This window comes from Bacillus rossius, assembly GCF_032445375.1.
Source record: "Bacillus rossius redtenbacheri isolate Brsri chromosome 9 unlocalized genomic scaffold, Brsri_v3 Brsri_v3_scf9_1, whole genome shotgun sequence".
NCBI lineage: Eukaryota > Metazoa > Arthropoda > Insecta > Phasmatodea > Bacillidae > Bacillus > Bacillus rossius.
The window spans coordinates 13,614,617-13,641,995 of record NW_026962012.1 but is presented as its reverse complement, the minus strand read 5'-3'; the positions used below and the strand labels follow the sequence as shown (position 1 = coordinate 13,641,995).

Sequence of the window (27,379 nt, the reverse complement as noted above, 5' to 3'; positions counted from 1 at the left end):
TGGTTCTAACAGCAGTTCTTGGCCATTGTGAAGCCTAACAAAGAAGATCCTGTCATATTGGTGCTTGATGGACATTATTCCCATACCAGAAATCTTCAACTGCTGGAGCTTGCTCGTGAAAATTAGTGTGCACATTGTGTGTTTGCCCCCCACTGCACACACAAAATGCAGCCCTTTGATGCTGCATTTATGTTGCCCCTGAAAACTTACTTTGCTCAAGCAATAAAAACTTGGCTCAAGCAAAATGTAGGCAGAGTGGTAACTCACTATCAAGTTGGAAGACTTCTGGGAGAAGCTTACATCAAGGCAGCTACTGTTGCAACAGCTACAAGTGGTTTCAAGAAAACTGGTTTGTTCCCTTGCAACTGCAACATTTTCGGTCAACATGAGTTTGTTAGCGAGCTCAACAGTAACCCTCTATATGACGATCAAGTAAACAAACCTCATACGACACCGCCACTACAAAACAAAGGAAATCAGTCGTTAGGCCTATCAACAGCAAGTAGGTCTATCCAAAAAGAGCTTCATAAAAGTCCTAGTGACATCTGTTCATCATCTCAGCCAAGCACTAGCATGGCGTCAGGGATTCTAGTAGGTCCTGCTGACATTTCACCTGTGCCTTCTCTGAAATCCAACCAAACAAAAACATCAAGAGGGAGAGGTCAACCAACCTGCCCTGCTGCCGTACTGACAAGTTAGCATTACAAAAACAAGCTATCCGATTATGTGAAAAACATATCTATTAAGGGAAGGACAAAACAGCTGTACATGGGCTACAAGAAGAATATTGCACGAGAGAAAAAAAGAAGTTGTGAGACACGCAAAACTCTTAGCAAGAAGGAATCTGTTACGGAAAACAAGAGCAACAAACAAAAGAAACGGAAGACGAAGACATCACTGTCTTCAGAATCAAGTGAAGAAGAGATGGCTGAACATCTGACAGTTTCCACAGATGAAGAAGATAGTGATGATGAAGATTATGTGTGTCCTTACTGCAACCAGTTGTATTTACAAGACAGGCAGGGGGGGAAATGGGTTATCTGTTCAAATTGTCGCATTTGGTGTCATGAAGAGTGTTCAGGAACAGATGATTACACTTCATTCATATGTGATTTTTGTTTGGAAGGGAAATGCTACAAATTTTTTGAAGATTTACGTGACTCGTATTTATTTCATTGTTCTAGTTTGAAAATGCACATTTAAAATTTAGTTTTAATTAGAAACTCTTCTTTTGCAATATACCAGCATAAGAACAATGTAAACTGAACCATGTGTTAGTTATTCTTGTTAATGGAAGATGTGCCAGATATATTAGTTTAAAAAAATGGTGTTCAAAATATCGCACACTAGTGCGATATTAGGAACACTGTTTTTCAAATGACGAAAGTGCATCAATTTTCTTTCTCTGTTATAAATTGCGAATTAATAAAAATAATACTATGTCCAACATAACATGTTTTGCAGTAATAACCCTAATGTGCAAAACTGTGGTTACTTATTTTTTTAGGAAATTTGTCTCAAAATAAATCAGTATTTTCAAAATGGGTGCGATATTAGGCACAGTTCCCCTAGGTAGTTAAGTTTAGGTTATGTTTTTTTCTATTGTTTATTTATTTACATAGTAATATTGATTAATTGTCAGGTTATTAATTTATGAGAAGTAATTTTGATTATTTGTGGATTTAATTTCTTTTTTTTTTTTTTCAATGATAAAACTTAATTTCTTCTAATTTTGAAATTATTATTGGTAGGGACAAAACGTATGTGTTCGCGTCACCGACATGCTAGTGATATAATAGAAAAAAAAATTTCTTACATACATTAGACGTAGAAATTATGTCATATTAAACATTTTAATATATAGTTTTAAGTTTTGACTTCTGTCGACAGTCCCATGACTGCCTTTACGTTGTTTTTTTCTATGATCTGGGTTCCTTTGTAATCTAATATTTTGTTTACTTCATGTCTGTCATTTAGTTTATTGGTTTGGTAATATGTTAGTCGTGTTGCGTGCATGCCTCATCAAGGGAGTTACCTTAGTAGGTACACACATCTCTGGCTAGTCGCTTAGCAAGCTATGTTTCCGAACCGCAGAAATTAAACCTTGATAAATGCAAGTCAATGGAAATTTATTTATAACTGAATTAAGTAAGTCAGCATCATTTTTCACCTTCCTTCTTGCTCTGCACATAATAGCACACTGATTGGCTTGCGTATGAGTATGCTTGTTTTATATTTTTGGGCTTAGTATTAATACTGGAGATTATACAACAGTAAATCTCATCGTCAGTCAGTATAATACAAGATGGTATTTCAATTAGAAATTGGTATTATTCCCTGTTGCCAAGTCGTATAAAGTTTATTGTGGCTGGATCATCAAAGCGGAAAAATGTTTAATTTTGTCATGGTTCGAACATCCAAATGGCATTCATTTTGGAGATGTTTATTTATACAGCTCAAAGCTGGAACTTGAACATTCCCATTAGGCTCGTATAATCTATGAAGTTGAAGGGATTTTTTTTATTATTTCACGAAAATGAAGAAGATATTCTTCCTTCAGAAACTCTGCCTCATTTGAGTTTTATTTTCGACTTTGTTTAGTTTAAAAGATAGTGTTATTCAACATCACTCTATAGCTGGAGACAACTATTGAGAGATAATTGTAATCTCATTATATTTTTATGGCTGAACGAGCAGAATACCCACCATGTTTATTTTGAACATATTTACACTGACATGAGCCTTGATATGCTTAAGTCTGTTTGCACACACTGTTGGAATAGCAGTAATAACCATGTTTTTTTTGCGTGATTGCCGATTGTAAACAATAAAAAAACCATGCGGTAGGAACAGGAAGCCATGAAGGCTAAGACAATATATTAAGTGCTGTCCATTTGTAATCAGAGCTTATCAAGGGCCGAACACGGGTTAATTTTTGGCAGTGTAATTAGAATTTATTTATTAAATTTTTTTTTTGCTTTATCAAATATCTAAATATTATTGAAGTTCCACAACTTCCACAACTTAAATGAATATTTAAAACTTAGCCGGGTACCAACTCATTTTCAATGCTTCAAAACAATAAACAAAAAAAAAACAATCGAAAATCACTTATTTCGGCGCTATATATTCTCTGCGCACAGGTGACAAAATTTAGTAATCAGTAGATTCGGACATGGGATATTGCAATTGTAGACAAGTTAGTTTTCCGTGTGACGATGTTAGGATGAGGTCACGGGCCGCCCAAGGTTGGGACTGTTGCAGACGGGCCGTTACGCCCTCGGACAAGTCTCTGGAGAAACACCCTGTCCGCCGGCCTAGTCGCGTCCAGCACCATCAGAGGCGGTGGCCCGCGGCCCGCGGTGAGACAGACGCCTGCGCAGTCGCGCCCGAGCGCCAGGGCGCTGCTGGTTGCGGTCCCGTCACGTGACCGCAGTCCGGAGGCCCTGGCACACGGTACAACTGTATTTGACAGAGGAGTCATATTGGACGGGAATTGGCCTCCAATTCGCTCTGTCAAATAAAGTAGGACAGTTAACTTCAATTGTGTTTTAAAACATGTTATACTATCAAAATCTATAAGTAGCCTAAGGTTTCTCAAAATTTTATTAGAAATCTCTTTTTGAAATTAATTAATGCATCATTGTGCTGAATGCAATCACCGAAGCTGTGCTTTTTGTGCAAATTTAAAAATTTTAAACCTCTGTAAATTTAACTCACATTAATACTCGTTACATACTAAAATTAATCTTCAGTGAATTATAGTCACAGAAATTTGTTTGTTAAATATAAAACAACATTTATATTAACATTATTTTAGTAATTTCACTTTTATAATCTTTAATCGCACGTATGTTATTCCCAATTTTAAAGTTTTCTTGTAACACAATTTTCGTGCTCGCTAGGCCCGATTTTGACTATTGAATTCAACATCCTACCTAATACGTGCATAATAGAGGCGAGGCGACGAGGCCAGTGGGTCGGCTAGTTAGCCCACGAGTGGGGAGCGGTCCATTAGCGCTACACGCCTAAGCGTATGAGCAGCGCCGCCTCGCTACCAACTCTTCCCGCTCCCCCTTCCTTGGCGCTTTGTCATCGAACTCTCCGTTCCTCCAGAGGATTCTGCGGGTGCCCGGAGCCATCCGCAGGGATTCGCGTAACTAGGACGACATTGTTCTGGGAGCTTCAGGTGTTAAGTCGACCGTGATGACGTGACACTCCAAAGGGGTGCAAGATGATTCCAGAAGGGGGCTGAGGGGTATAAAAACTGCAACTCCTGTCGCCGTCGCAGGTGGGCTGGCTATCAGCCCGACGGGAAACGACAAAAGTCGCCCCCGAAACAACCAGTGCCATCCAAACAATGCGGACAGCAATGTCCAAGCCCCCAACCCCCCCCTGCATGGTAGACTCTTTGCTACTTTATCCAACTCCTCTTCCAGATCCATCCTTCTGTCTCCCGTAAGCTTCCTGCTTGATTTTAATGCATGACATTTTTGCATCCCGCATGTTAGAGCACAGGGTTTTCCCTGTGTCTATGCAGGTTTTACCTGCGCTCAAATTATTTAGTTTTAGTCTAGTATAGTCAGCGAGGGGAGTTAGTCGTGGCACCAATCGCTGCCATGGCTGGCCAATCCCCTCCTAGCACATTATGCATGCTACCTCTCCTGCATGGCTAATACCCTGCATGATTAGAGCGTTTTGGCTTTGGCCTGAGACGCACTTACTCTCCCTTCCTAACCCGGAACTCTCCCCAACACACTTAGTTTTAGTTAGGTAAAAAAAATTCCGTGGCAGTGAAGAGGGCGGAGACTGGTGCGTCGGGACTGTGCTGTGTGCGGCGGACGAGTGAGTATTTCGAGGCAGTTTGTTGGGACCTTAGTTTTTTGGTAAGATACGAGAAGTAGGAGGAGCCATTGTTGAATCAAGCTTCAGTGGGGAGAGTAAACTGTGGACCAAGAGTGATTAGTAATCAGTGTTTTAATTTAATTATTAGTGTAAATAAAACAGTATCAATATGGTTTTCCTTTTCTATGCTGTTTTCCTACTCATAAAAATATTTTATAGTACAACCTAATTGCAAAATATATTATGGAAACTCGTCAACCAACATGCCAAACAAACATGGCTGCGCTAGTGACATTTTTGGTGACATCATAACCCTCCAATTTGTTTTGACGAATCATGTTGGCATGTGCTGGAAGCGGAAGTTGGATTGCGTGACAGAGTCTTCAGCACCCTCGGCGGCCGGGACTGTCTGCCCGACGTCTGAAGAAGAGCTGCGGTTGTCCGGTCACATACACACACTCAGGTGCAGGCTGACGATCACTGATCAGTGCACTTATCCATTTGGATCAAATTATGAAATTAAAGGTATCCGATGTAATGTATGAACTCGTGTTGTAATTTTTAACACGTCCAATTCCCGCTAGGTCTAACATCGTTCCAGATCGATTGTTGGGGTTTTATCAGTTATCTATATATCTATGACCAAAACACGTAAACAATAAAACAATTAAACCCTTTGTTAGAAACAACTATCGTGCATACCACTATCAATTGAGGATTGTGAATTACGAAACGATTGAATAGTGATGGCTAGGATATGCATTCTGCTGCTACTTATTTGTGCCGGGTTACGCGGCCCTCTGTCATTAAGGTTAGTATTGAAAAACTTTCTCATTTCTCTCAGACCAAGACAATTGGTGCGTTACAACCGCTAGCTACGTAGGCCGGCGCACGAGCTCTAGTAGTTCGGTGGCGCTAAGGGCGACACCGTCTCGAGCAGCACGCGCCCCTTCACCTTTACGTGCTAGACGACGAATTGGCGTGCAGTCTTCACCTTGGTAACGCGCTCTACGTGATTTTAGGCCAGGACATTATAGTATAAATAGAGACCTGACAAATTCGCGGATTCAATGACATCTAGGATAGCCTCCATTATCCTCTGCATTTCTCAAGCAAACACGCGTGTTCATTGGGTGCTAACTTGTGAGGCGTCTCCACTGGGTAGCTTGTGATTTGAGGCTTCTTTGGTCAATAGTCTGTCATTTGCCCAGAGAGATCCAGTTAAACTGCGAGCCAATAGCAGAACCAGCAGAATTGTTCACATGTATGAATTTTAGCCTATCACGAAATGAATCCGCGAATTTTTCCGGTCTCTAAGTATAATAGGATCTCCACTATAGTGTAATTTTAACGAAAGGAATATTTTATGCAAATTAACAAATGGCACATGCTTTACTTAGTCATATACTGGCCATGTTACGCTTCACTATAAACAATTTTATTTGTTTGTTCTTTACTTCACTCATTAGTTATTTCAGAATTTTTCATACCGTTTAGTAAAATACAGAAGTAAAAAGAAAAAAATGGTTGCCTAATTTTTGCTTGGCCTCACAGGTGAGCTTGCATTATTAGTTTACCTTAATCTGTGTTTTATTTGAAAAGTATTTAAAAAACTGAAGGTATTTTTACCGTGGACGCGTTGCTATTGGGTTGCCTAAAGCTACGTTTTCCAAGGACCACGCATGCGCGATGCGCGATGCGTCATGCGCGATGCGTGATCGCCGCATGCGTGATGACTGACCTGGGTCTGTTTTGTTAGAACGCGGGAAACAAGTCTGCGCGATGGAAGCAGCGATCTCTGCCGTCTTGTTGGAGGAAGATGCTGATGATGATTTATTGCTCTCCTGCTTCCTAGAAGATGACAGCGATATATTTAGAAGGAGAGAAGACGAGGGATGTTATAGTGTGTTGATATTACGTCACTTAATTGATAACGAAACTAAATTTAGAGAATATTTCAGAGTGTCGACTGAGATATTTGATACAATATTAGGCTTTGTTAAAGAAGACATCACGAGATCGCAGTGCAACAGAGTCAAAAGGCCAATATCTGCTGAACAGAAGTTATGTCTTACTCTCAGGTAAACAAATTTAACTAAGCCTCTTTAATGTAATGTTTTTCTTTTTAATGTTTCATATTTATATACACAAAGTACTTAAACGAAAACAAAATATAAAAATATTTACTTAATTATATTGAAATTATAGGTTTAATAAAAATTTAAATGTCCATGTACTGATGAATTTCCTAAAATGTCTCTGACTATGCATTCATCTACTCACAGAACTAATACTGGTTATTTTATAAATTAGTCTCACGAAGCCACTTTCTTCCACATTAGCATCGTTACCACTAGAATTACAGCTATCTGTTGAATGAATCAAGCTATTACTGCCAGTAGATTCACAAATTTGGGTGGGATCTATGACAGAGACAGGAAAACCGCTGCCAATATCCACATGTTGATAACATTGTTGGTGATTAGGATTAGTCTGGTTCTGATGCTCCATCAACGATCTCAGTTCCATCTGAGACACAACTTGGCACACTTTTAATCTAGTTTCCGCAATGAGGTGTGGGGGGAATTGCTTAACAGTTTCAGACATGCTCTGGAAGAATATGTCTATCGGATGTTGCGAACGATCTTGGCCGCGGTTTTCAAGTAGATCTTTGAATATTTTCCCTCTTTCTTCACGACCTTTTCTTATTTCATCTAACATTTTTTCTTTTACTGTAATTTTTCTTTTTTTAATGGAGCTGTTTAACAATTCTGAAGAACTTGTTTGCTCGCTAGGCCAATTTGTAGATTCTTGAGCGCTTTCTTCTTCTTGAAATTGGTTGCACTCTTCAGAGGGACAGTCATCCACCATTTCTTGTGTTTCTTGATTATTTTCAATTATTTCATTTATGCTGATGTTTGATTTTGATCTGAAAAAAAAATTAAATCAACAGTGCCATCAGCTATGCTATGTTGACACACACGCGTGCGTGAGTAGTTTGATCTGGTGTATTTGGGTTTACACAAACTTTTTTTTGATAAATTCATAAGAAGTTCTTTCAACTAATAAATATATATTTCATTTGAAACCTACCAAAAAAATTGCAACAGCTCCAATAATTTCAATAAAGAATATATAATTTTTAATAAACATTCAACAATTATTATATTGTTTATACAAATTTTATTTAATACATAAGGTAAAGAGTACTTACGCTCTTTCTTTGAAGGTTTCATCAAGGAATTTAAGGCTATCTGTGTTGTATTTCGATTTTGAAAATGCCGGTGAACCTGTCTTCGACCCAGTTTTCAGTTTCTTGTTGCTTTTTCTGTAGGAGTCGCGAATGGTTCTCCATCTCGTTTTGCAGTCTTCTGCTGTAAAATTCAAAAATCTGTGTAAATAAATGATCAAACTTTTTCTTAAACATATTTCGTGAGGTTTTTATGAGCAGCAAAAAATTAAAAAACGTCAACCTAAGTGCTATAAGAGTCGTGAGTTAAGGTACTGGTATTGTTCACGTCCTTAGGTTTATTGGGTTTTTACGATTCCCCAAAAAGGCCTCCAAAATAAAATAAAATATGTTTAAATAGCTAATGTTTTTACACACAGATATACATCTCACAGATTTACTCTTCTAGTCTAAGGTGACGGGATCACTAAGTTAATAGTGGCCTCGAACTTTCTGGGTACCGACTCGGTGCCAAGATAGCCTTAAGCAGTTAAAATAAATAACTACATATATTTTTTCTCTTTTAGGTTTATGGCCACGGGAGAGAGTTTTCGTTCACTGGCGTTTCAATTCAGAATATGCCCTAGCTGGGTAAGTATTATTATAAAAGAGACATTGCAATCTATTTGTTCAAAAATGTTGAATTCTTCAATACCATCACCTGACCAAGATGTTTTAAAACGTTCTTCCATTGGTTTTCATCGCAAATGGAACTATCCCAACTGCTGTGGGTCGATAGATGGAAAACATATCCGAATAATCAAACCTAAACATTCTGGATCTCTGTTTTATAATTACAAAGACTATTTCTCAGTTGTGTTACTTGCGCTTGTAGACGACAACTACAAGTTTTTAGCAATAGATGTTGGTTCCTATGGAAAAGAAGGTGATGCAGGCATATTTGCTAAATCTGTCTTAGGACAAAGACTTTCAGAAGGAACATTCAGATTTCCTGAACCAGCTATACTTCCTGGAACTGACACTCTAATGCCACACGTTATTTTGGGTGATGAAGCTTTTCAGCTGACTTCCTCAGTAATGCGTCCTTACCCAAGGGCACAATCTAAATGTGATGAAGAAAAAGCAATATATAATTATCGCCATTGTAGAGCTAGACGTACGTGTGAAAACGCTTTTGGAATACTTTGCCAATATTTTAGAGTATTTTTCACTGCCATCGCCATCAAGCCTGACACAGTGGATCTTCTGGTCATCGCATCATGCATAATACATAATCATCTAAGATCTGCAAGAATTCCATGCCCGGGTGAAGAAGAGGACCGAAATGTGTGTCTCCCTACTGAAAATATGATACCCATGGCAAGACAAGGACGTAATTCTACTCATCTTGCGTATAGCATACGAGACAAATTTAAAAATTACTTTTGCAGCCAAGAAGGACAAGTAAGCTGGCAATTATATCATGTGAGGAAAACAAGTTAAAAAGTATTTTTCACGTGAAGAAAGGGTAAATGCAAATGTTATTCTTTTCTTAAAAAAAAAAATTCTCTTTGTGCTATAGTAATGCTGTGTATTTTTGTATTTGAGTGTAAAATTTGTAAATATTATGTCAAAATAGATAATTTATTAGCAAATGTGCCATTATCCTTAGTATTGACATAAAATTAAGTAACTATAAATAGGAAAACATATGATTATAAACTTCAAAAAACATAATTTTTGTTGTGCATTTAGAAGAATAAGACATAATATTATCAAACTTAAAAAAAGATAGAAAACAATTTATTGTGATAACTTGCCCTAGGCTCACCTACTACTTCAAAATGGAACATATTTTATTTCCACATTTCCTGGTGCACACCGACGTAAATTATTTTTGGTTTAGTTTAAACACTGCATAAAATATTTTTTAAACTTGGCCTATTTTTAAATAAGTAACAACTATATAGAACCGTAAGTTGTTTTTTTTAATGCAGTAAGAACTTTTTTTAAGACCACGTTTTATGAGCCTTAGTATTTATTTTATTATTAACACAGATATTAAAATCTCTACTTACCACCTTTGTTTAAAGAAGCTGCAATTTCCTTCCACACATTTTCTCGAACAATACTGTCTTTGTACTTGCAGTGATGCAAATCATATAACACACGATGCTCCCTTACTAAATCAATCAATTTCTCGTCCTGTTCTGCAGTAAAACTCTTTGACTCCATGATAAATCGCATGCGTGATCACGCTGAAGTCGGGGGCCAGGCAACTGCTGCGCGATGCCCATCCGCGACACGCAGCCGTGGCGAGCGGGAAACCCCCGCTTGCGCGGCCTTGGAAATCATCCCCGTTTCAACACACAGGTTCAAGTGCTGCGTGGTCACGCAGTGACGCATCACGCATCGCGCATCGCGCATGGGTGGTCCTTGGAAAACGTAGCTTTAAGTGGTCCGGACTCACGGTTGCCGTGGTTTGAAGCGCGTACATTTGAGTAGGAAAGCTGCGATTGAAGTGGTGCACATATTACTCTATGCCATAGAAAAGGACTCAGCGAAGTGAGACGATTGAATATAACTGAAAGATGTAGAAGTCACCGAGCCATTAAGACATTTTACTGCACTATCAAATGTAGTAGGACTACCCGACACGAAATGACAACGCCTGGTCAAACTAGTGACGCGGTTGTGCGGTGAGCAGGAAAATTTATCATTAATTTCATGATTCCTTGCATTTTTTTTTGTCTCTGAGGACAGTTTGCTGGTTTTAAGAATGACCCTGGAGAAAACAGGCCACGCAAAAAGCTGCCCATTTTATCCTTAGGATATCTGAGGTCGTATAAGTGGCTTTGATGCTTGACATTTACGATTTATTTTATATTTACAACGGGAACACAACACTTACTAATGTTGCTTGTGTTGTGTTGTATTGGGTGTGTTAGTTGTTTGATACGTAATTGATTCAAAATAACTAATCTATAAACTGGGCAGTAAAAATATGAGGGTTGAATACCTTTACAAATTTTATAATAAAACAAACAAATCTTTGTAGACAAAATCCAAAGATATATTGAATTAAAATGACTAATTACATTAAGTTATCATTTTATGATTTAATTCTCCTACATATACCGATTATAGCTTAAGTATAACAACTCAAGGTTTTGTGGTTGAACACCTCATTTCGAAATAGAAAAATATAACATAAGAAACGCAATCGGGTATTAAACAACACAAGTAGTATCTAATGGGTATTCCTGCTAATGGTTCCTGGTTATGGATTGATTGTCGCTGCCACCTAGGGTTCTGACATTACGGCGGCCATCTTGAATCATGACATCACCATCGCACAGGAATCATCTCCAGAATGGGCTGAGAGGTTGCCGTGACCTCCAACATGTCACTTCCATACGTCAGAGGGCGCCACTTTAAATATATTAATGATCACTGAGTCGATAAGGAAGTGTTTCCAAACTCGCTGCAGTGCTAGAGGCCGGGTTGCCTTGGGCCTCTATGCAGAATCGCGCGACGTAGAACCTTATTAAAAAATGTTATGTCGGCGAGTTTTCGTACATCACTGCCCAAGATTACTCACGTCCAAATTTTCTGTCGAATATCGCGTAGTAATCCTTTAAATATGTTTTAATACTATGAAATGTGGCGCAAATTGGACTCTCATTCAGTACAATTCCGCTTCTGATTCTGGTCAAACTTTACTGATTTCTGTTCCCCGTTGGTTCTCTAAGTCACTCCACGTAAATTCTAGGTTTGTTCTTTGCCATAGGCCATGGCCAATTTATTCCTCAGTTTCCTTGGCTTTTTGAAATTAAACAGTTTTATAGCAGCCGGTAGAGTAATATCAGAATCACAGGGTAACAGGAGTGAGTATGTAGCGGAGCGACGTGCATAATATGTAACGTTTGTAACAAATATTTTTCTATGGCATAGGGTTTTTTTAAAAAACGTTTTCAATTGAAACACCTTTACAGCCTTTTACAGATTGAGCAGCAGCTCATGATCGCGTATACTTTTCCAATACTTTTGTAAACATTTGCATACTTTCGCAACTCTAAACTCTCAACTCTGAGGTTGGATCCGGTGTTAGCTCTAGAGTTGTAGCAATTTGTGTAGACATTTCCAATATAAAATTTTAGCTATCATAAACTCATCAATTCATTCTTATGTTCCATTGAAGACATGGAGCGAAACTATAAAATAAAGGTTTATTTTCAACGTATGGTTACGCGTGTTTCTGTACCTCTTATAGTTTCACTTCCAACATGCGTGGTGGCCACACGCCCACACATTGAGGACAAGACTAACATTAGAAAAAAATTTAAAAATAAATCCCTTTCAGAACTGATTTTATAAAACTCCGAAGAAAAAAAAATTCAATGTTTAGTTGATATCAGTACATTTTTCTCAGAATAATGCACTACTTTTTTTCAAATTTTTATTTTTATATTAAAAAAAATGATGTGCACAATTGTACACAAAAGGATTCAAGTAATGCAAAATGTATGTAGCCCTGAAATTGAACATGACATCCAATTAGTAATTGAAATACATTTAACAATACACAAAAATAGCTATAAAACACTAATTATTCACAAACCAACTACAAATTAACCTATCTCAAATAAATTATTAATTAAAAAAACATGGTATTAGGCATAATTTCAATCATTTTGTAACTTAGTATAGTAAACCATTTTTTTTCCATTTGAGGCCACAGACATTCTTAGAATTATGATCATAAAACACAGCTTTGACACAAATATCTAAAATTACACCACTAAAAAACTAATAAAAGTTCCTACAAAAATTAAAAAAAAGTACAAAAGGACCAAATGGCAATCACTTTGTATGATATGTCACAAAGCTGTTCTTGTCTTTAGACAAACACAGGTGTACTTTGCATTTCCTGCATGAAATGCGCGATCGCCCAACGCATTTGGGCATCTTACACCGCGAGCCCAATTTATCGCCATCATGAAGTGGAAGATGATCCACTCCATCAAACTGGATATCCACATTTGGCCTAACTTCGCCCTTCCTTCGTTGAAGAACTGGTTGAGCTGCAGAGGTTTCTTCTAGGGATGGGCGTACACGTTTCTTTGATGGAACACTCTTTCCAGCACAGACTAAACTTTCTGAAATACGCATTCTGAAATGCAGCAAGTCCAACCGCTTCTTTTCTGGAACACCTAGCAACTCAGCATTTCGTCTATATTCCAGCCACGACTGGACAACTACCATATCTACAGCATGAAAAATTAATCGCAGAGTCCACTTCTTGGACTTTATAAATGTCCTATAGTAGCTAATTATCTGGTCGAACAAATCGACCCCTCCCATGATTGTACAGTTTCACAATTTCAGGACGTTCCACAGTGATGTACTTGTTTTCTTTCTTGGACCATCTCTGTACTTTGTCACATTCACCCTTTCCAACGAAGTTTGATGGCATCACTACTGCCTTGTTGTCAACCCACTTTACGAGTGTGACGTTTTCTTCCGGGTTAGTTATTTCTTCTGCATAGCCCCTTTCCTTTTTCATCGCTTCTCTGTCTGAAATGATTGTAGTCTTCCCAAACCTATTTATTCTAACAGTACCAGCACAATATACTCCCTTCTCTAACATTACTTGAAACAAGATGTAGGATGAGAAGTAATTATCAAAGAAAAGTTTATGATGGCATTTTTGCCCTCCAATACTTTTAGCTAAATGAAGTACAATGGATGGAGCTACACCATACAATTTGATATTTTCAGGAACGATTTCCTCCATGTTTGTTTGGTATACCAGAAAATCGTAGGCGAGACCTGACTTGCCACACAAATAAAAAATCTTAATGCCCCATGCGCAAGGTTTGCCTCTCACATATTGTCTGAGGCAGAAACGGCCAGTGAAGGGAACAATTTGCTCGTCCACACACAGATGTTCTTCCAAGTCTAATTCCCAACATCTGGAACGAATTGCATCGTACAAAGGCCTCATCTTGAACAGCTTGTCCTTGCAGTTCGCTGGCAAATCCAACACATTTGCGATGTGAAAATTTGATCTGAGCTCGTAAAAACGATCCCGGGTCATATTGTCCAAAAACATGTTGATGCCAAAACATAGACACACGTGGAAATTTCAACGAGCCTGCTGCAATATGTAACCCGAAGAGAATTTGCAGCTCTGAAGGACAAGTGTGCCTAAATCTTATTTTATTCTGATGTACAGCATACAGATTTATCATCTCTGACATAGTAGCAAACAAGGTCAAAGGTACATACCTTTGAAAGTAAGAAAATGGTGACAACAATTCTGCATCACCACATTTGTCTACACCTTCGTATGGTGCAACTAAGACCGACAGTGGTCTATGCCACCACTGAATGCCCCTCTTTTTCCTGGTTACATTTTCTTTGTGTGCACCTGTACATCTTGACCTCTGGTTATCTTCAACTTCCTCTTCACTGTCAGAAGGTCCTGGTACTAAATCACTCACTCCCACTAGGTCAACACCCACTCTAATGTTTTTGTTCACAAGTCCCTCAACAAGGTCATCTTCACCATCTGAAATCCAAGTGTCAGAAATGTCCCCACTTTCGATCATGTCAAGTATAGACGCAGAAAATCCCATGTCACCTTGTGGTTCCATAACTTGAAGTTTCCTTGGATATTTTATATGCTAACACAATACAAAACAGTAAAGCACAGATACCTACACCAACATAGTTACAGGTTATGTTCATCGCTAGGAAAAGTTCAGGTGGCTACATTTGTGTACAATTGTGCACATAAAAGTTTTTGCTTGCAAAATATTAAAATACTTAATGTGTTTACAGAAAATTACATCACAGTAAAGAGGACATTTCAAAGATACTAGAAAATATTAATTTAGTACAGAAAATACGATAAAACCACACCTACTATACAATCAAAATCTATCAAAATAGCACCTTGCCAAGAACCACAAACAACCACATTCAACTGTTAGCAAAAATAAAATTACATATCATAGATAGTTATACATGTAGTAGACTGGCAGCTAAGAATGTGCACAATCGTACACAACTCGCAGCAACTGTGTAAATTTTTTTTTGGCTTCATAAACTAAAGAGTAATTTTAGTGTGTACGATTGTACACAGTGCTTATCACTGATTGGTTCATGTGACGCTCTGAAGTCATGCATTGTGTAGGCAATGGTCTGAATCTCCCTAGTAGGAATACTTTGGTCAACATAAAATTTTTGTTCACGATACATATTTTCGGTACGTATATGTAGTTACCAAATTGCTCCAAGCAAGGAATACCTGAAACCTCGCACGAATACCAAATTTTTTTATAGTGAATTTTTTTTTTTAACTTCTGAGTTCTGCCCTGCGGTTAAAAAATGACAAAGCCTCCTACAAATGTAAGTTTTAAAAATATTTTTTTCTGTGTGTTTTAAGGGAAATGTTATGTCAAATTATTTTATTTGAAAAACGAATAAATAGTGGTTTCTGGAGCATCGAGATCAAGCTATTATGAGAAAAAGTGTTTCGGTTCATGAAATTTGGTAATTTTATATATATTTTTTGAAATTTGGAACGTTTGTGTAACTCTGAGGAATGTTATTAATGATGAATGAATGTTAATTTGACCTGTAGCGCTGCGCCCCGCCCTGGACTCTGGGCCAGACCTCCACGTGACACTGCCGCGGGCTCGCACTATGCTGCCGTGCTAGTGACGCCAGCCAGCAGCGCTGCATGCCACTGGGGCCCATCACTGTCAGTTCCAGGGCGAGCGTGGCCGAGACGGTGACCTCCACGGCCATAACCTTCCCCGCCCGCCTGGAGGAGGACCTAGATCCAGCCCTGACGGTGAGTAGATCCCCCAGTGGCGAGGTCTGCACCCGGGCCGGATGTAGGGCGACCATCACAGACACATTATGTATACGCTCTTTCTCTAGTGTATGCAATCCAACAGGAGCCGAACCTAAATGATTGTATCAAAATAGTTCGCGAGGAAATTCTGCCTAACAGGTAGGAAAAAAACAATGCTTCTCCTTGAATATTTAACGTACCAAAAATGTATTTTTATATACAAAACGAAAAAAAAATAATCAAAGTTGACAGTTGCAATTTATCTGTTTGCCTAATTACGATTCTTCCTTGATCAACAGTCCCGCCCCCGTTAACAATATTATTTTCGACGTGACGTAAAGCACCATTAAAATAAAATATACATAACACTTGGATTTTTTGTAAAATTATATCATATATTTGAGACTAATGTGTAAATATAAGGTTTATTTTTTTAATACTGGCGCACTTTAGCTTATCTACGACGTATAATTTTGTTGATATTTGGCTAAACACGTCAAAATTATGCCAGCCTGTTGTTCCCGCAAATATACATCAAGAGCCGCTCAGAAACAAACGTATCTTTCCTTCAATGCATTGGAAGAAGTGTTTAGCAGAAATACGTCTCTGCTTCGTTATAAAACCTTTACAACGTATTAGTACAATTTAATCTCGTATAGATGCTCATATAAGAACTAATTTGGTAGAAGAGTTTTTTTTTTTAAATTTAAACATTCATGTAAATTTTAACGACTTGTTTTAGGGGCCAAATTAAGGCCAGAAACTTTTTATACCACATAACATGAAAAAAAACTGCAAATCAAACACTAACTTGGTTTAGAGTTTTTGTAGTAATATCAAAAATATTGAGAATTAACATGTAACATAATGTTTCCTAAATGTAACATTTTACAAACTATTGGATAACACTTGTGTAAAACTTGATATAACCGTACGTTAATAAAAACAAATTTTAACGACATATAAAATTATATAATAAATACATAAATTTATACATATATATGTACAAATTGTATTTGTTATAACTTAATACAGTTACACCTAGCTATCAACTACTTTAACAAAATTATTAATGTTGTAAAAAATGGGAGTTTAGGGTGTCAAGAATAATATTAACAAATATTTTTCTCTCTTATTAAGGGTTTTACAAATATTTACTCACACAAATTACAAAATGCAAAGCATAAGTTGAGAGGAGTTGTTTAGTAAATACTTTAAATGTTATTTATATGTATATCCGAGTAATATTTTCGGCTAATCGACTTGAGCAGTTTATTTTAAGAGCGCAATGCGAACGTCGATAGAGATTATGCGCATTAAATCCTATTTTATTTAGATGGATTTTTTTTTTCTTCTGGTGTTTCTGACTTGGAATATTAAACTTCGTTCTTAATTGAAGAATGTTACAATAATAAATAACCTCGCATAGAAAAAAAAGATGAATTTTTTTACTATTTACTGTTTTCCATTAACCAATGAAGTTTTATCAACGTATTTTCATACATAATGTGTTACCAAAGCTTCTCTAAATATATGACTTATAAACTTAAATTTAGTCCATCAATTATACCGTAAACAGAATTGTTTATAATTTCTTACCTTAATTGTAAACGATAGTAACTAACATCCTTCAAACTGCCTCTAAAAAAACTGCACAGTTATGTAACTGATATTTTGTATAAACAAAACCCTTCAAATTTAATACTAGATGTAACACAAATTTCAATAAGTTAGTTTTAAAGATTTTTTGGTAGTTTTTATTTTTAAGTTGATTGTTTGACAGTATATAAAATCAGTAAATTCGGATGTGCCGATACTCACATCCTCTAGACTAACCAGTTAGAGCATACATGTCCCGCAGGCAGCAGGCTCCAGCAAGTTACGTACTGGTCGCATCTCATCGGTGTTTTACGTACCTCGCTCAAAGTTCATGTGTGATGTTAGTGCCGTGTGTGTTCTGAAAACCATTGCGCGTTACGTGTGTGAACCCCTTGTATGTTGATGATGTTCTTTCAGAATTTCTTCTGGTATGAGCTCGGTGTAATGACAGGCGTGCTTCTCGCGGTCCTGGCGGTGATCTGCGTGGTGTGGTGCCTCAGACGAACTGTGCCCCGCGTGTGTGACTGCCTGTACATTTGGTATGGGTACATCACCGTGGGGCGCATTTACCGGCCGGACGATCCCCTGCAAGCCATCGTGGTGGTGTCGGATGGCGACCCACCTCTAGAGGCCCCGCCTGCGACGCCTCCCGGGGAAGTAGAAGTACTGCCAAGTCATGACATTGCGCCGGCGGCTCTACCCGAGACTCGGCTTGAAGTCGAAGAAATGCCAGCCAGCAGCCTAGAGCTGGAGGCTTCAACGGTAAACTTGCTCGAGGATATCGTCCTACCACAGGTTTCAACTGCGTCTTAACCTGCCAGATGTAGATCTAATGCTGGATAACTCCACTTCAACCTCACTCGAAGCTGTCGTTAAACTGCCAGTTGACAATCTAACACTGGAGGCTCCTCCTGAATCCCCACTCTAGATCACAACTATTGCCCTTCTGTTGGAGGCTTTACTGCTTGATGTATCCGTATTTCCGACAGCCTGAGACCTAATGCTGGACACTACACCAGCGCCTCTACCTGAGGGCGCCGTAGTTCCCAGCTACACCAAAATGTTGAAATCACGGCACCTATCTACACTTTAGTAAGTCTTAGTACTGTCAGCTAACGGCCTAAGGTTAAATGATTAACATGCTAAAGATGAATAATAGTGGAAGAAACATACCATAAGTAACTGAATGTAATCGTGACTTCTGATGATTTTTGTGAGCTGTGGTCACACCATTGTGGTCAGGACTCCATCTTTGTGTTTGTGAAGTTAGATGAGTGACACTTGTTTTATTTTAACCCTACATGTAACGAACATATTCCGTTTATTTTCTAGGAATGACTGACCCCTATATGTCCCACGTAAAGCGAGTCAGCTCGGGTTAATGTTTTCTGAGCATAAAAAATGGACTTAAGTGTTTAAGCCATGCATTTTGTTCTAAACTATGAAATTTACCTAACTGCAGATTAGATAAATATTGCAGTTATAAAGTAATAAATTAAACACTACATTGAAGGTAATTTGTAATTTTAATTCATAGATAGTATTTTTGTACTTATAAGTTGCGTTTGGAGTAATTTCATCACGATTTTTTTTTGCCAGTATTAACTGCAGATACCGATCCTGCGGCAATAACGTGAAAAACCCTGGTTCTGGTGCTCGCTGCCACCCGCTCATTAGGCGCTCATGAGGCGATGCGAGGGCGAAATGCTCGCGTTCAGCCTAATGAGGCAGCTTGGCTCATTAGCGCTGCAGTTGGCAACACATTGGTTCGAAACCAAATTGGTTCCAGAGGGCACGGCTTCTCGAACACTTCTTCACAGACCTCCGACGTGAACACTTTGGTTCACCTTTAAGATACGCCACTTTTCAAAAGAATTTCTCGCTAAACTCTAAAAACATACACTTTCTTGTTACGAAGTACTGTTTTCACCAGCACCGAAATGTTCCTCTCCTCCCTCCCTTCACCCAAAAAGCTATAATGTATTTTACACCCTTTCTCGTGACTTGCTGTTTTGAAGAATGCTACATACTGATCCACATAACGATCTCTAGGGCTGTTAGTTCTCAACTAACAGCTTGGCCGTTGTCAATGCGTGTGTCTTAAGTGGAATATAATCCAGTATCGCATAGTGATGCCAACTCCTACAGAGTGTTTCCCCTAGAACCAACTTCAAATCCCCCTAGATTTCGATTAAAAACCCATAAAGTTTTCATTGTACGCCCTTGTTGAGAGCTAAAGATATTTTCTGTTGAACCTTACATTTCCTTATTTTTCTGCCCAAACAGAGCATACTAATTTTGAAAAATAACATTCAGTATCTACAATTTTATATAATTACTAGCTGTACCCTGCCACGCTTCGCTGTGGCTAATTGTGATTGAATAGTTGAGAAATGAGAAACAAAACAAAGACTACATTTCATATAAGTTTAATTTTGCAATATTTGTGGATATACAATATTTTTTTTTGTTTTTCCATTGTATGCGTAGATATAAAGACTATCTGGTTTTCCGATTCGGGAACACGCAACATACAGTTGTCCATGTGAAAAGCAATCCGCATCTAAATCTAAACAACACAATTCTAAAGATTGACCTTGAGCTTTATTGATTGTGATTGCAAATGCCAATCGAATTGGTAATTGCAATCTTTTAAAATGAAATGGTGTATCGGTCGGGATCATGGGTATTAGAGGAATGAGGACATCTTCACCTTTGAAAGGCCCCGTTAAAATCGTTGCTTCCACTACGTTATTCATTAATTTCTTAACTGAAAGTCGCGTGCCGTTGCAGAGTTTTGGCTGATTAATATTCCGCAAGAGGATAATTGGCACACCTATCATGCAATTGGAAACGAATATTGTGTCTCATGTGACTGCGCCATTACTATTGCGGTTGTCAGCGAGTGTTTTCCTCGATTACGGCAGATGGCGCGGTCACTGGTACACAGATAATAGGTAAAAAAAACTGTTTTTTTCGCACTTGTGCTATGAATGTGATGCAATTGTTGTTATTGGCGATAGAACATATTAATTAAATTTAAAATTAAAAAAAGGTATAGGGTCTAAGGAGTTCAAAAAATGAATAGCCTAGAACCATCACCACTGATAGACCCATACAAAACATAACCTCTACTTACGATGTGGATAACGGCGCAGCTCAATCAAGACACGATCACACTAAAGTACCTCATTCATATTGTATAATTAGTCCCGTACCGGTACGCTTAGTCATTTTTTAACTATTGCACCTCACAATAAAAGCATTCTCATTGTATATAGCCATTTCCCGCTCGCTTCACTTGACGTAGTTTTTTTCCATTGCTAAGAGAAATCCTTTGGCATGGAGAAACGTTTCTATAACAGAGAATGCGTGTTTTAGTTTTTATTGGTGAGATAACACATTAATAAAATGGCGCAGTTACTTTTTCGCGGTCGCGGGTATGTTGCTGACATGAAAAGAATATAAAAACAATCCTTGATGCGGGTTGTATATACCCAACCAGCAAGGATATATTTAAAAAATATTTTTCTAAATATTACAAAAATGATTTTAAAATGTATTTAAAATATGTATTAAACTTTGCAGAAACATTGCAGCAATGTTATGAGTAGCACAAACCCATTGCAAATGAAAAATTGTTGCAACATTTAAAAACATTTTAAAAATATAATGTAAAAACATATATAAAATGTACAAAAATTGATTACGATAGCAAAACAACATATTTCAAAAACATTAAATAAATATTAATAGAAGGTTCCAGCAATATTGGTGCAAGATTTTGAACACTCCTGTTGCAAATGAAACATTTCTGCAATTACATATGTACATGAAATAAATATTAAGAAATGAATGCTGCAAGATTTTGAGCAAGCCTGTTGCAAATGAAACATTGCTGCAATATTTAAAGTATATGGAATAAATATGAATAGTTGGTTGCTGCGATATTTTGAACACACCTGTTGCAAATTTAACATTGCTGCAAAAATTTTCAACTTGCAAAACAAATTTTGCAAAATTTTTATGAAATATTAACAAAAGGTTACTGCAATTCAGCTAAAATATTACAACCCTATTGCAAAAGGGACATATTTATAATATTTTTCAAATGTTGGTAGAGCACATCAACCACCACTGTACATGGACTGTCATTGTATTCTGCTGATATGAAACTCAAAATAAGTAATCGGCGAAGTACCAGAATTAAAAAAAATCTACATGAGATATGCTTAGGCAATCTCCCTGTCAATACAATTGCATATGTGACTGAACACACTCTCCACTAATATTTACTATACAAATTTCTTCTTTCATGCCAAAAGAGGGGAAAAAGGGGGAGGAAATGTTGAAGAAAAAATATGCATGGTTTAACAATGTAAGCACTCAATTTTTATTTAACATAGCACAATCAGCAAACTGTCCACCCTCAGTTCAGGAACTCGTGTTCATCTCCCTTATCCTGAGCCGAAGCACTCCTGCAACACATAAAGGATTAATTTATCTTCTTTGTAAGCACCAGCTTCATACAGTGTTCACTCTAGGTTCAAATCTAGTAGTGTAGCCTCTATATCCGAAACTGTCTGGTCTTGTGCTATTATGAACAGGTAGTAGAAATTTTTGGATAATAGTATATTTCTTCGGGGGGGGGGGGGGATAAAAAAATTAATAACTACATATATGTATTTAACAGTAAAAACCCCCATTAACAAATATTCTTTATATCTAGCAGAAAAAATGCACTCTTACAGGAAATGTTGGAAATATAATTCTAAACAAAATATCTCCCATCATTTTTTACCTGATACGTTTTTAAAGTGACATATGCACATCACTCTTTCTTTGTCTAAATGCTGTAACGACAGCCTAAGTCACAAATGTAGCATCCAACAAAGAACACACAGTTGAGAAAATGTCAAATCCAATTTTTAACAAAATATCCCCTATGTTAGTTCTCAATTTAGTAAGATTTTGAAGTTAAAAATTAATAAGTTCTCTTAAAAAACAATATTTTATTTTGAAAAGTGTGTGAGGCACACACTATGGTCTGTTCTAGGTGTGTGCAACTTGTTATAAAACCCACAAACAATAATATTTTCATGTAAAACTTGTATTCAAATCGTTAAGCAACATGTTTTTAGGCTATCTAGCCAACACCCATTCATATCAAACAAATTTGTGCCCTATCGATTATGACAGCGGAGATTCTGTAGTGAATTTCTGCTGTATGCAAACAATCGCCATATATACCAAAAATATTTATTTTATTTATTTTTTCTCAAACTACCATGAGGCCCTGTACATGTGCAATAACAGGGTTGTTTAACTTAGTTGTTGAAGGATGTGTTTCAAAATCTGTCAGGTCATCACAAACGAGAAAATTTACATTTTTATTCCTACTGAATGCCTCCCCCCCCCCCCCCCCCCACCCACAAAATGATAGGTAGTCACGAGGGAGCGTTTTACACTTGTAAACTCTTTAGATTAATATTTCAGAAACCACAACAGCAATGTTCTGCGTTCAATTTGTCAAGACTCAGAAATAAATTAATTTTTAATTACACACTGAAAATAAACTGTATAGTTTACATTATCTGTGTCACTATTTACAAGATTGTTCTGATTGTAGGACTTAACATAAGTCAGTAACTACAGGCTTAAAGCTTGTAACTACACATTTGAATTTCCAGTCACCAGTAATTTCCCCAGGCCTTCAAAGTTTTCCTTGACCAATTTTAATCCTAGACTTTTCCATGTTTTCTAGTCCTGTAGCAACCCTAAAATTTCACATATGAAAAGGAAACTGAAAAATAGCTAGTGCTGATGTGTTGAGGCTTACCCAAGATAATCTTGACTATCTCCAAATTGCACAGTGCCTTCTTATGCTTCTGCCCCTTCCAACTGTAGCAGGCAGCCAAATTGTTGTCGAACATTAGCCGGAGAGAACTTCCAACTACTCTGGAAATCGTAGTACCCTCAACTGCAAAAAGTGCCAAAACCTAAAACATAAGAAAAATAGTAATTATCTTAGTTCAAACAATGTAACTGAACTGCAAAGGTTGTAAATTGCATGTTTTTCACAAACAAAAAAGGGTGAATAGATTTCCAGCAAATTTATTATTAACAGTAGTTATTTATTGAAAAATAAAATGTGAAGCAAAAAATAAGAAAACTTCAAGTGCTATGAGAACATGAATTAATTTAAACTTAACATATTGTAACAAAAAAAATTTCAAGGCATTCAGGTAAAAATTTTAAGATATCAAGTAATAACACACTTTTTAAAAATATAGGTATTGGCTTCCTTACCCCAAAACTATATATAATATACACCAATTCAAAAACCATCCCATTATAGAAAAATTTACTAAATTACACTTGGTTTTATTTCTAAACCATTTTTTTTTAACCCTCCTTTCTTAATGCCAGAGTCTGGAAGGTATACCTACTTGCTAAAAACGCCAAAATAATTATTTTATGGGACCGACCCCTTAAGCCAAACAATACCAACAGAGCCGATTAATTAGCCCTTGTCACTTTTCCGCAAGTTGTGTTAAAAAGAGTAAATTTTTTAGCACAAAATGAAAGTATTGTCAATTTTTAAATTTTTTTTAAGGAAGATTGACTAGTCATGATAATTACCGAATTTGTTTATTTCAAATGTTCAATCAAGACCTTGACACTATTACGAAACTGTGGATAGCCATGTAAATATTTATCGTATTTAAATTGTGTCGTAGATGTGCTTATTTATGATAAATGAAGGGTTTCTACTACAATGCATTCAGATTTACCCCCTAAAAAAAAGTAAATACTATTTGCCTGTACCTACTCAAGATGTTATTACTTCTAGGTTAACAAAATCACTTTGTTATGAAAAATTAAACAATTTATTCCTGAACTAGTAAACAGAAAACTATAATTTACCTGCAATGTGTACGTCACATTTCACGATTATTTATTACCAACGCACAAACAAATAACCCAAATAACACCTTTCACTTTCACCACATATAGGCCTACACTGAGTTTTTTTTTTTCTCTCATCGTCCACATTCTTTAAGTACCGAGAGGTCTTGTCCAGAGTTTAGCAAAAGCTTTACATTATCTACCTAGCCCTACACAGCAGAAAATTAATTGGTATCTGCGGGAACACTTCCTTGAGAATAATTAAATGCAACACATAACAAAAACAAACACATCGTAGCCACCATTTTCGTTTCTGTGTACAAGCACAAAAAAAAATCATTGCTGGTTCTACCAATAGGAAATCAGAAACAGATACTGCTGAAATGAAAGCAGCTTTGCTTTTAAATTTTTTTTTCTTTAGTTGTTTGTATGGTTAACAGCTTTCGCCCACAACCAGAACTAAATCATTCCAATCTTAATCCTATCGTAGCAATCAAATCTCTTACTGTAAATTAACACCCATGCCTTACCCGGGACTCGAACCCAGAGCCCCTCGCACCGTAAGCCGGTGTGCATCCGACTACGCTACGGAGGTCGGCTTGCTTTTAAGACTTTCTGCAAAACACAATTTTACGGTTGAATAGAATTCTGCACCTATGGTTCAGTTTCATTTCGGTCTCGATCATGGCTGTGGTTTCAATAAGCAACGCTGCAGTAGCTCCATCCAGTTTCATTAAATAAAAAAAAATATTTCAAATTTCTTAACGATTAAGAGAAATATTCAAAATCAATGGTTTTAAAGGTTTTATTAAAAATGTTTTGATAACATGTTTAATGAAATATTTTTCGTGCAATATTAAACAAAGGTTTTAAAAGACCTTATAAGTAATGTTATACAAACAACGTTTTTAAAATATTTCTTCATTAATGTTTTTCAGGAAACATTTTATATATATTATAAAAATGTTTTATTTTACAAATATTGCCAGTGCAATGAAGAAATATTACAAAAATATTTTTAAAATATGTTTTTGCTGCTTGGGTAATAGTAAAATTTCAGATCGATCGGTGCAGAACTTTTCGAGTTTTTGAAGCTTACACAAACCAACATAACATTTATATATATATATATATATATATATATATATGTACGAATTTAATTTTGGTTTAAAAATACATGTTTACTAACCTTGAAGTTCTGGATTGGTCTCCCAACATTTCGTATTGTATTTCTGATAATTTTTTGAAGTGAAAACTTCTTTAGCCGCTGAAACGATACTTGTGCCTCAAAAATATATCATTTTAATTTAACTAATAAAAACCTAGGAAACAACTGAACAAAATTAAGAGAGAAAAAAAAATAAGAGTTACCAGAGGGGGCACGAGGTGGTGAACAAAACAAAATTATACTCCCTACACACACAAGCAACTTGGGAGCTAGTGGATCGTTTAAATGGATTAAGGAATATGAAAAATAAATATACACTTCATAAGTAGCTTGGTCTATAGGTTCCCTGGTTTATTTAAATAGGTTTTGTTTTGGCATTGCAATAAGATATTAACAAGTAACAAAAATAAGGGGCCACCCCGAAATCATTTAATACAATTTATATTAATTAAACATCATCGCAGAACAAAAAATTGAAACATTCCACCTTATTAGATTCTTGCGATGATTACATAAATATTAGTCTCATGGATTTTACATATTCTCGTCGATTAAGTTCTTAAGGAAGCCACTGTTCGCTGGTATGCATTTAATTAATTTAGTTCATTATATGTCAGGGGAAATATATCTTTAGTATCACCCGGGTCTTCAAAGGATGACGTCGGGCCGGGAGGAAAGATCTTTATAGGGGGAAAAGCAGCTGGAGGTTCTGCACAACATGATGGGTGTAATTTCGGCACCCAACTGTTGGACCCTGTCTGAAACACAAGTCAAATTCCAAACGAATTAGACCTGCTTCCAGACAGTCAAACACAGTCGGCGCGAAGGCCAACAAACGGGAATTCGGGGAGGAAAAAGATCGAAGTCACTCACCAAACAGGGTGTAGCTCCAGGGCTGAGGAGATGTCTCGCGCCGACATCCAAATGGTGCGGACCAAGAATACCACGGATGAAGCGACCGTATCATCGATAAAAGAAATAAAAAACAATTAATAAATTTTTTTAACTAATACATGACTTGTTCTAAATGTTCCTACTGACTGGCTACTGAAATTTTTAGCTGGGATCACATCCCTTAAGACAGATGACTACATTCTTGATTCGAACGAGTACGTCGTTGCCGAAAAGCCTCTTAGCGCAGAGGACCCCAAGAAGACGTGGTAAGTAGCCAAGGTCAGAGTACTAAGTCCGGCGATAGTGGACAAGGCTCCTATTTAAAACGGGTGCTAGGGCCCTAGAGAAAAGGAGGGGGAAAGTTCGGCTTTGGACCGAACATATCCGGAGGTGCCCGACGTGGTCGTAGCCACGACTTCAGTTTTTTGCGCCAAGGCCGACTGCTTCGGTCTCTACCGGCAGGTACAGAAAGCAACATACAATCGACTATTACAGGCCGCGAGGAGGAAGCATAGGCCCTTATGGCATAGCTGGTGGTGCACTCTGGTGGCCTAAAGGGGACATAATGGGGGCGGTGAGCTGACTTGCCACCAGGTGTCACGAGTGTGTACTCTGCAAGCTGACGACCAGGGCCGAATTTACAGATTCTGCTGCTAGGTGTCATGGGGGGCTCTTTAGGGCAAGGGAGAATGTCCTTGGAGTAAGCCACCGCTTTGGCGGGGTTCACGTCAGGTCAATGGTCCTAGGTTAATTTCTCATAACTGATTGGGGGGGGAGGGAGAGGGGAGGGTGGACAAAAAAGCGCAACGACGCTGGGAACGAGTGTCTATGAGAGACTCGTTCGTGCCGAGACTCGCTACTCTCAGCGGGTCTCTGAGAAGTAAAGCTGCAGGTCAGAAGCTGCTCTATGCGATTTTAGTCATGAAGG

General features: G+C 37.4%; 2 protein-coding genes across 3 annotated transcripts; one reads left to right on the top strand and one right to left on the bottom strand.

Annotated features, from left to right (window-relative positions):
• The first annotated feature begins 2,058 nt into the window (after positions 1 to 2,058).
• On the top strand, positions 2,059 to 18,994 carry LOC134542555 (uncharacterized). Of its 2 annotated transcripts, XM_063386915.1 has the most exons (4): positions 2,059 to 2,148; positions 3,249 to 5,308; positions 15,666 to 15,878; positions 17,898 to 18,994. In XM_063386915.1, the coding sequence occupies exons 3-4, from the start codon at positions 15,765 to 15,767 to the stop codon at positions 18,291 to 18,293; spliced, it is 510 nt and encodes a 169-aa protein (XP_063242985.1). In that variant the 5' UTR covers positions 2,059 to 2,148; positions 3,249 to 5,308; positions 15,666 to 15,764; the 3' UTR covers positions 18,294 to 18,994. The 2 variants fall into 2 exon arrangements, with proteins under 2 accessions (XP_063242985.1, XP_063242986.1); XM_063386916.1 differs by lacking the exons at positions 2,059 to 2,148; positions 3,249 to 5,308 and adding an exon at positions 5,529 to 5,656.
• LOC134542716 (uncharacterized) lies at positions 5,180 to 10,371 on the bottom strand. Its single transcript, XM_063387190.1, has 4 exons — positions 10,093 to 10,371; positions 8,060 to 8,219; positions 7,451 to 7,774; positions 5,180 to 5,276 (listed from the first exon to the last, which is right to left on the bottom strand). The coding sequence occupies exons 1-4, from the start codon at positions 10,259 to 10,261 to the stop codon at positions 5,180 to 5,182; spliced, it is 750 nt and encodes a 249-aa protein (XP_063243260.1). The 5' UTR covers positions 10,262 to 10,371.
• Positions 18,995 to 27,379: the final 8,385 nt, after the last annotated feature.

Bases quoted from the DNA above. Each gene is read 5' to 3' on its own strand.
- LOC134542555 (XM_063386915.1), top strand. From the start codon at position 15,765: ATGCCACTGGGGCCCATCACTGTCAGTTCCAGGGCGAGCGTGGCCGAG. The intron at 15,879-17,897 runs GTGAGTAGATCC...ATGTTCTTTCAG, and splicing joins ACCTAGATCCAGCCCTGACG to AATTTCTTCTGGTATGAGCT.
- LOC134542716 (XM_063387190.1), bottom strand. From the start codon at position 10,261: ATGCGATTTATCATGGAGTCAAAGAGTTTTACTGCAGAACAGGACGAG. The intron at 8,220-10,092 runs GTAAGTAGAGAT...TGAATTTTACAG, and splicing joins AGCTTCTTTAAACAAAGGTG to CAGAAGACTGCAAAACGAGA. The intron at 5,277-7,450 runs GTCTGAAACTGT...GGACAACCGCAG, and splicing joins GACATATTCTTCCAGAGCAT to CTCTTCTTCAGACGTCGGGC.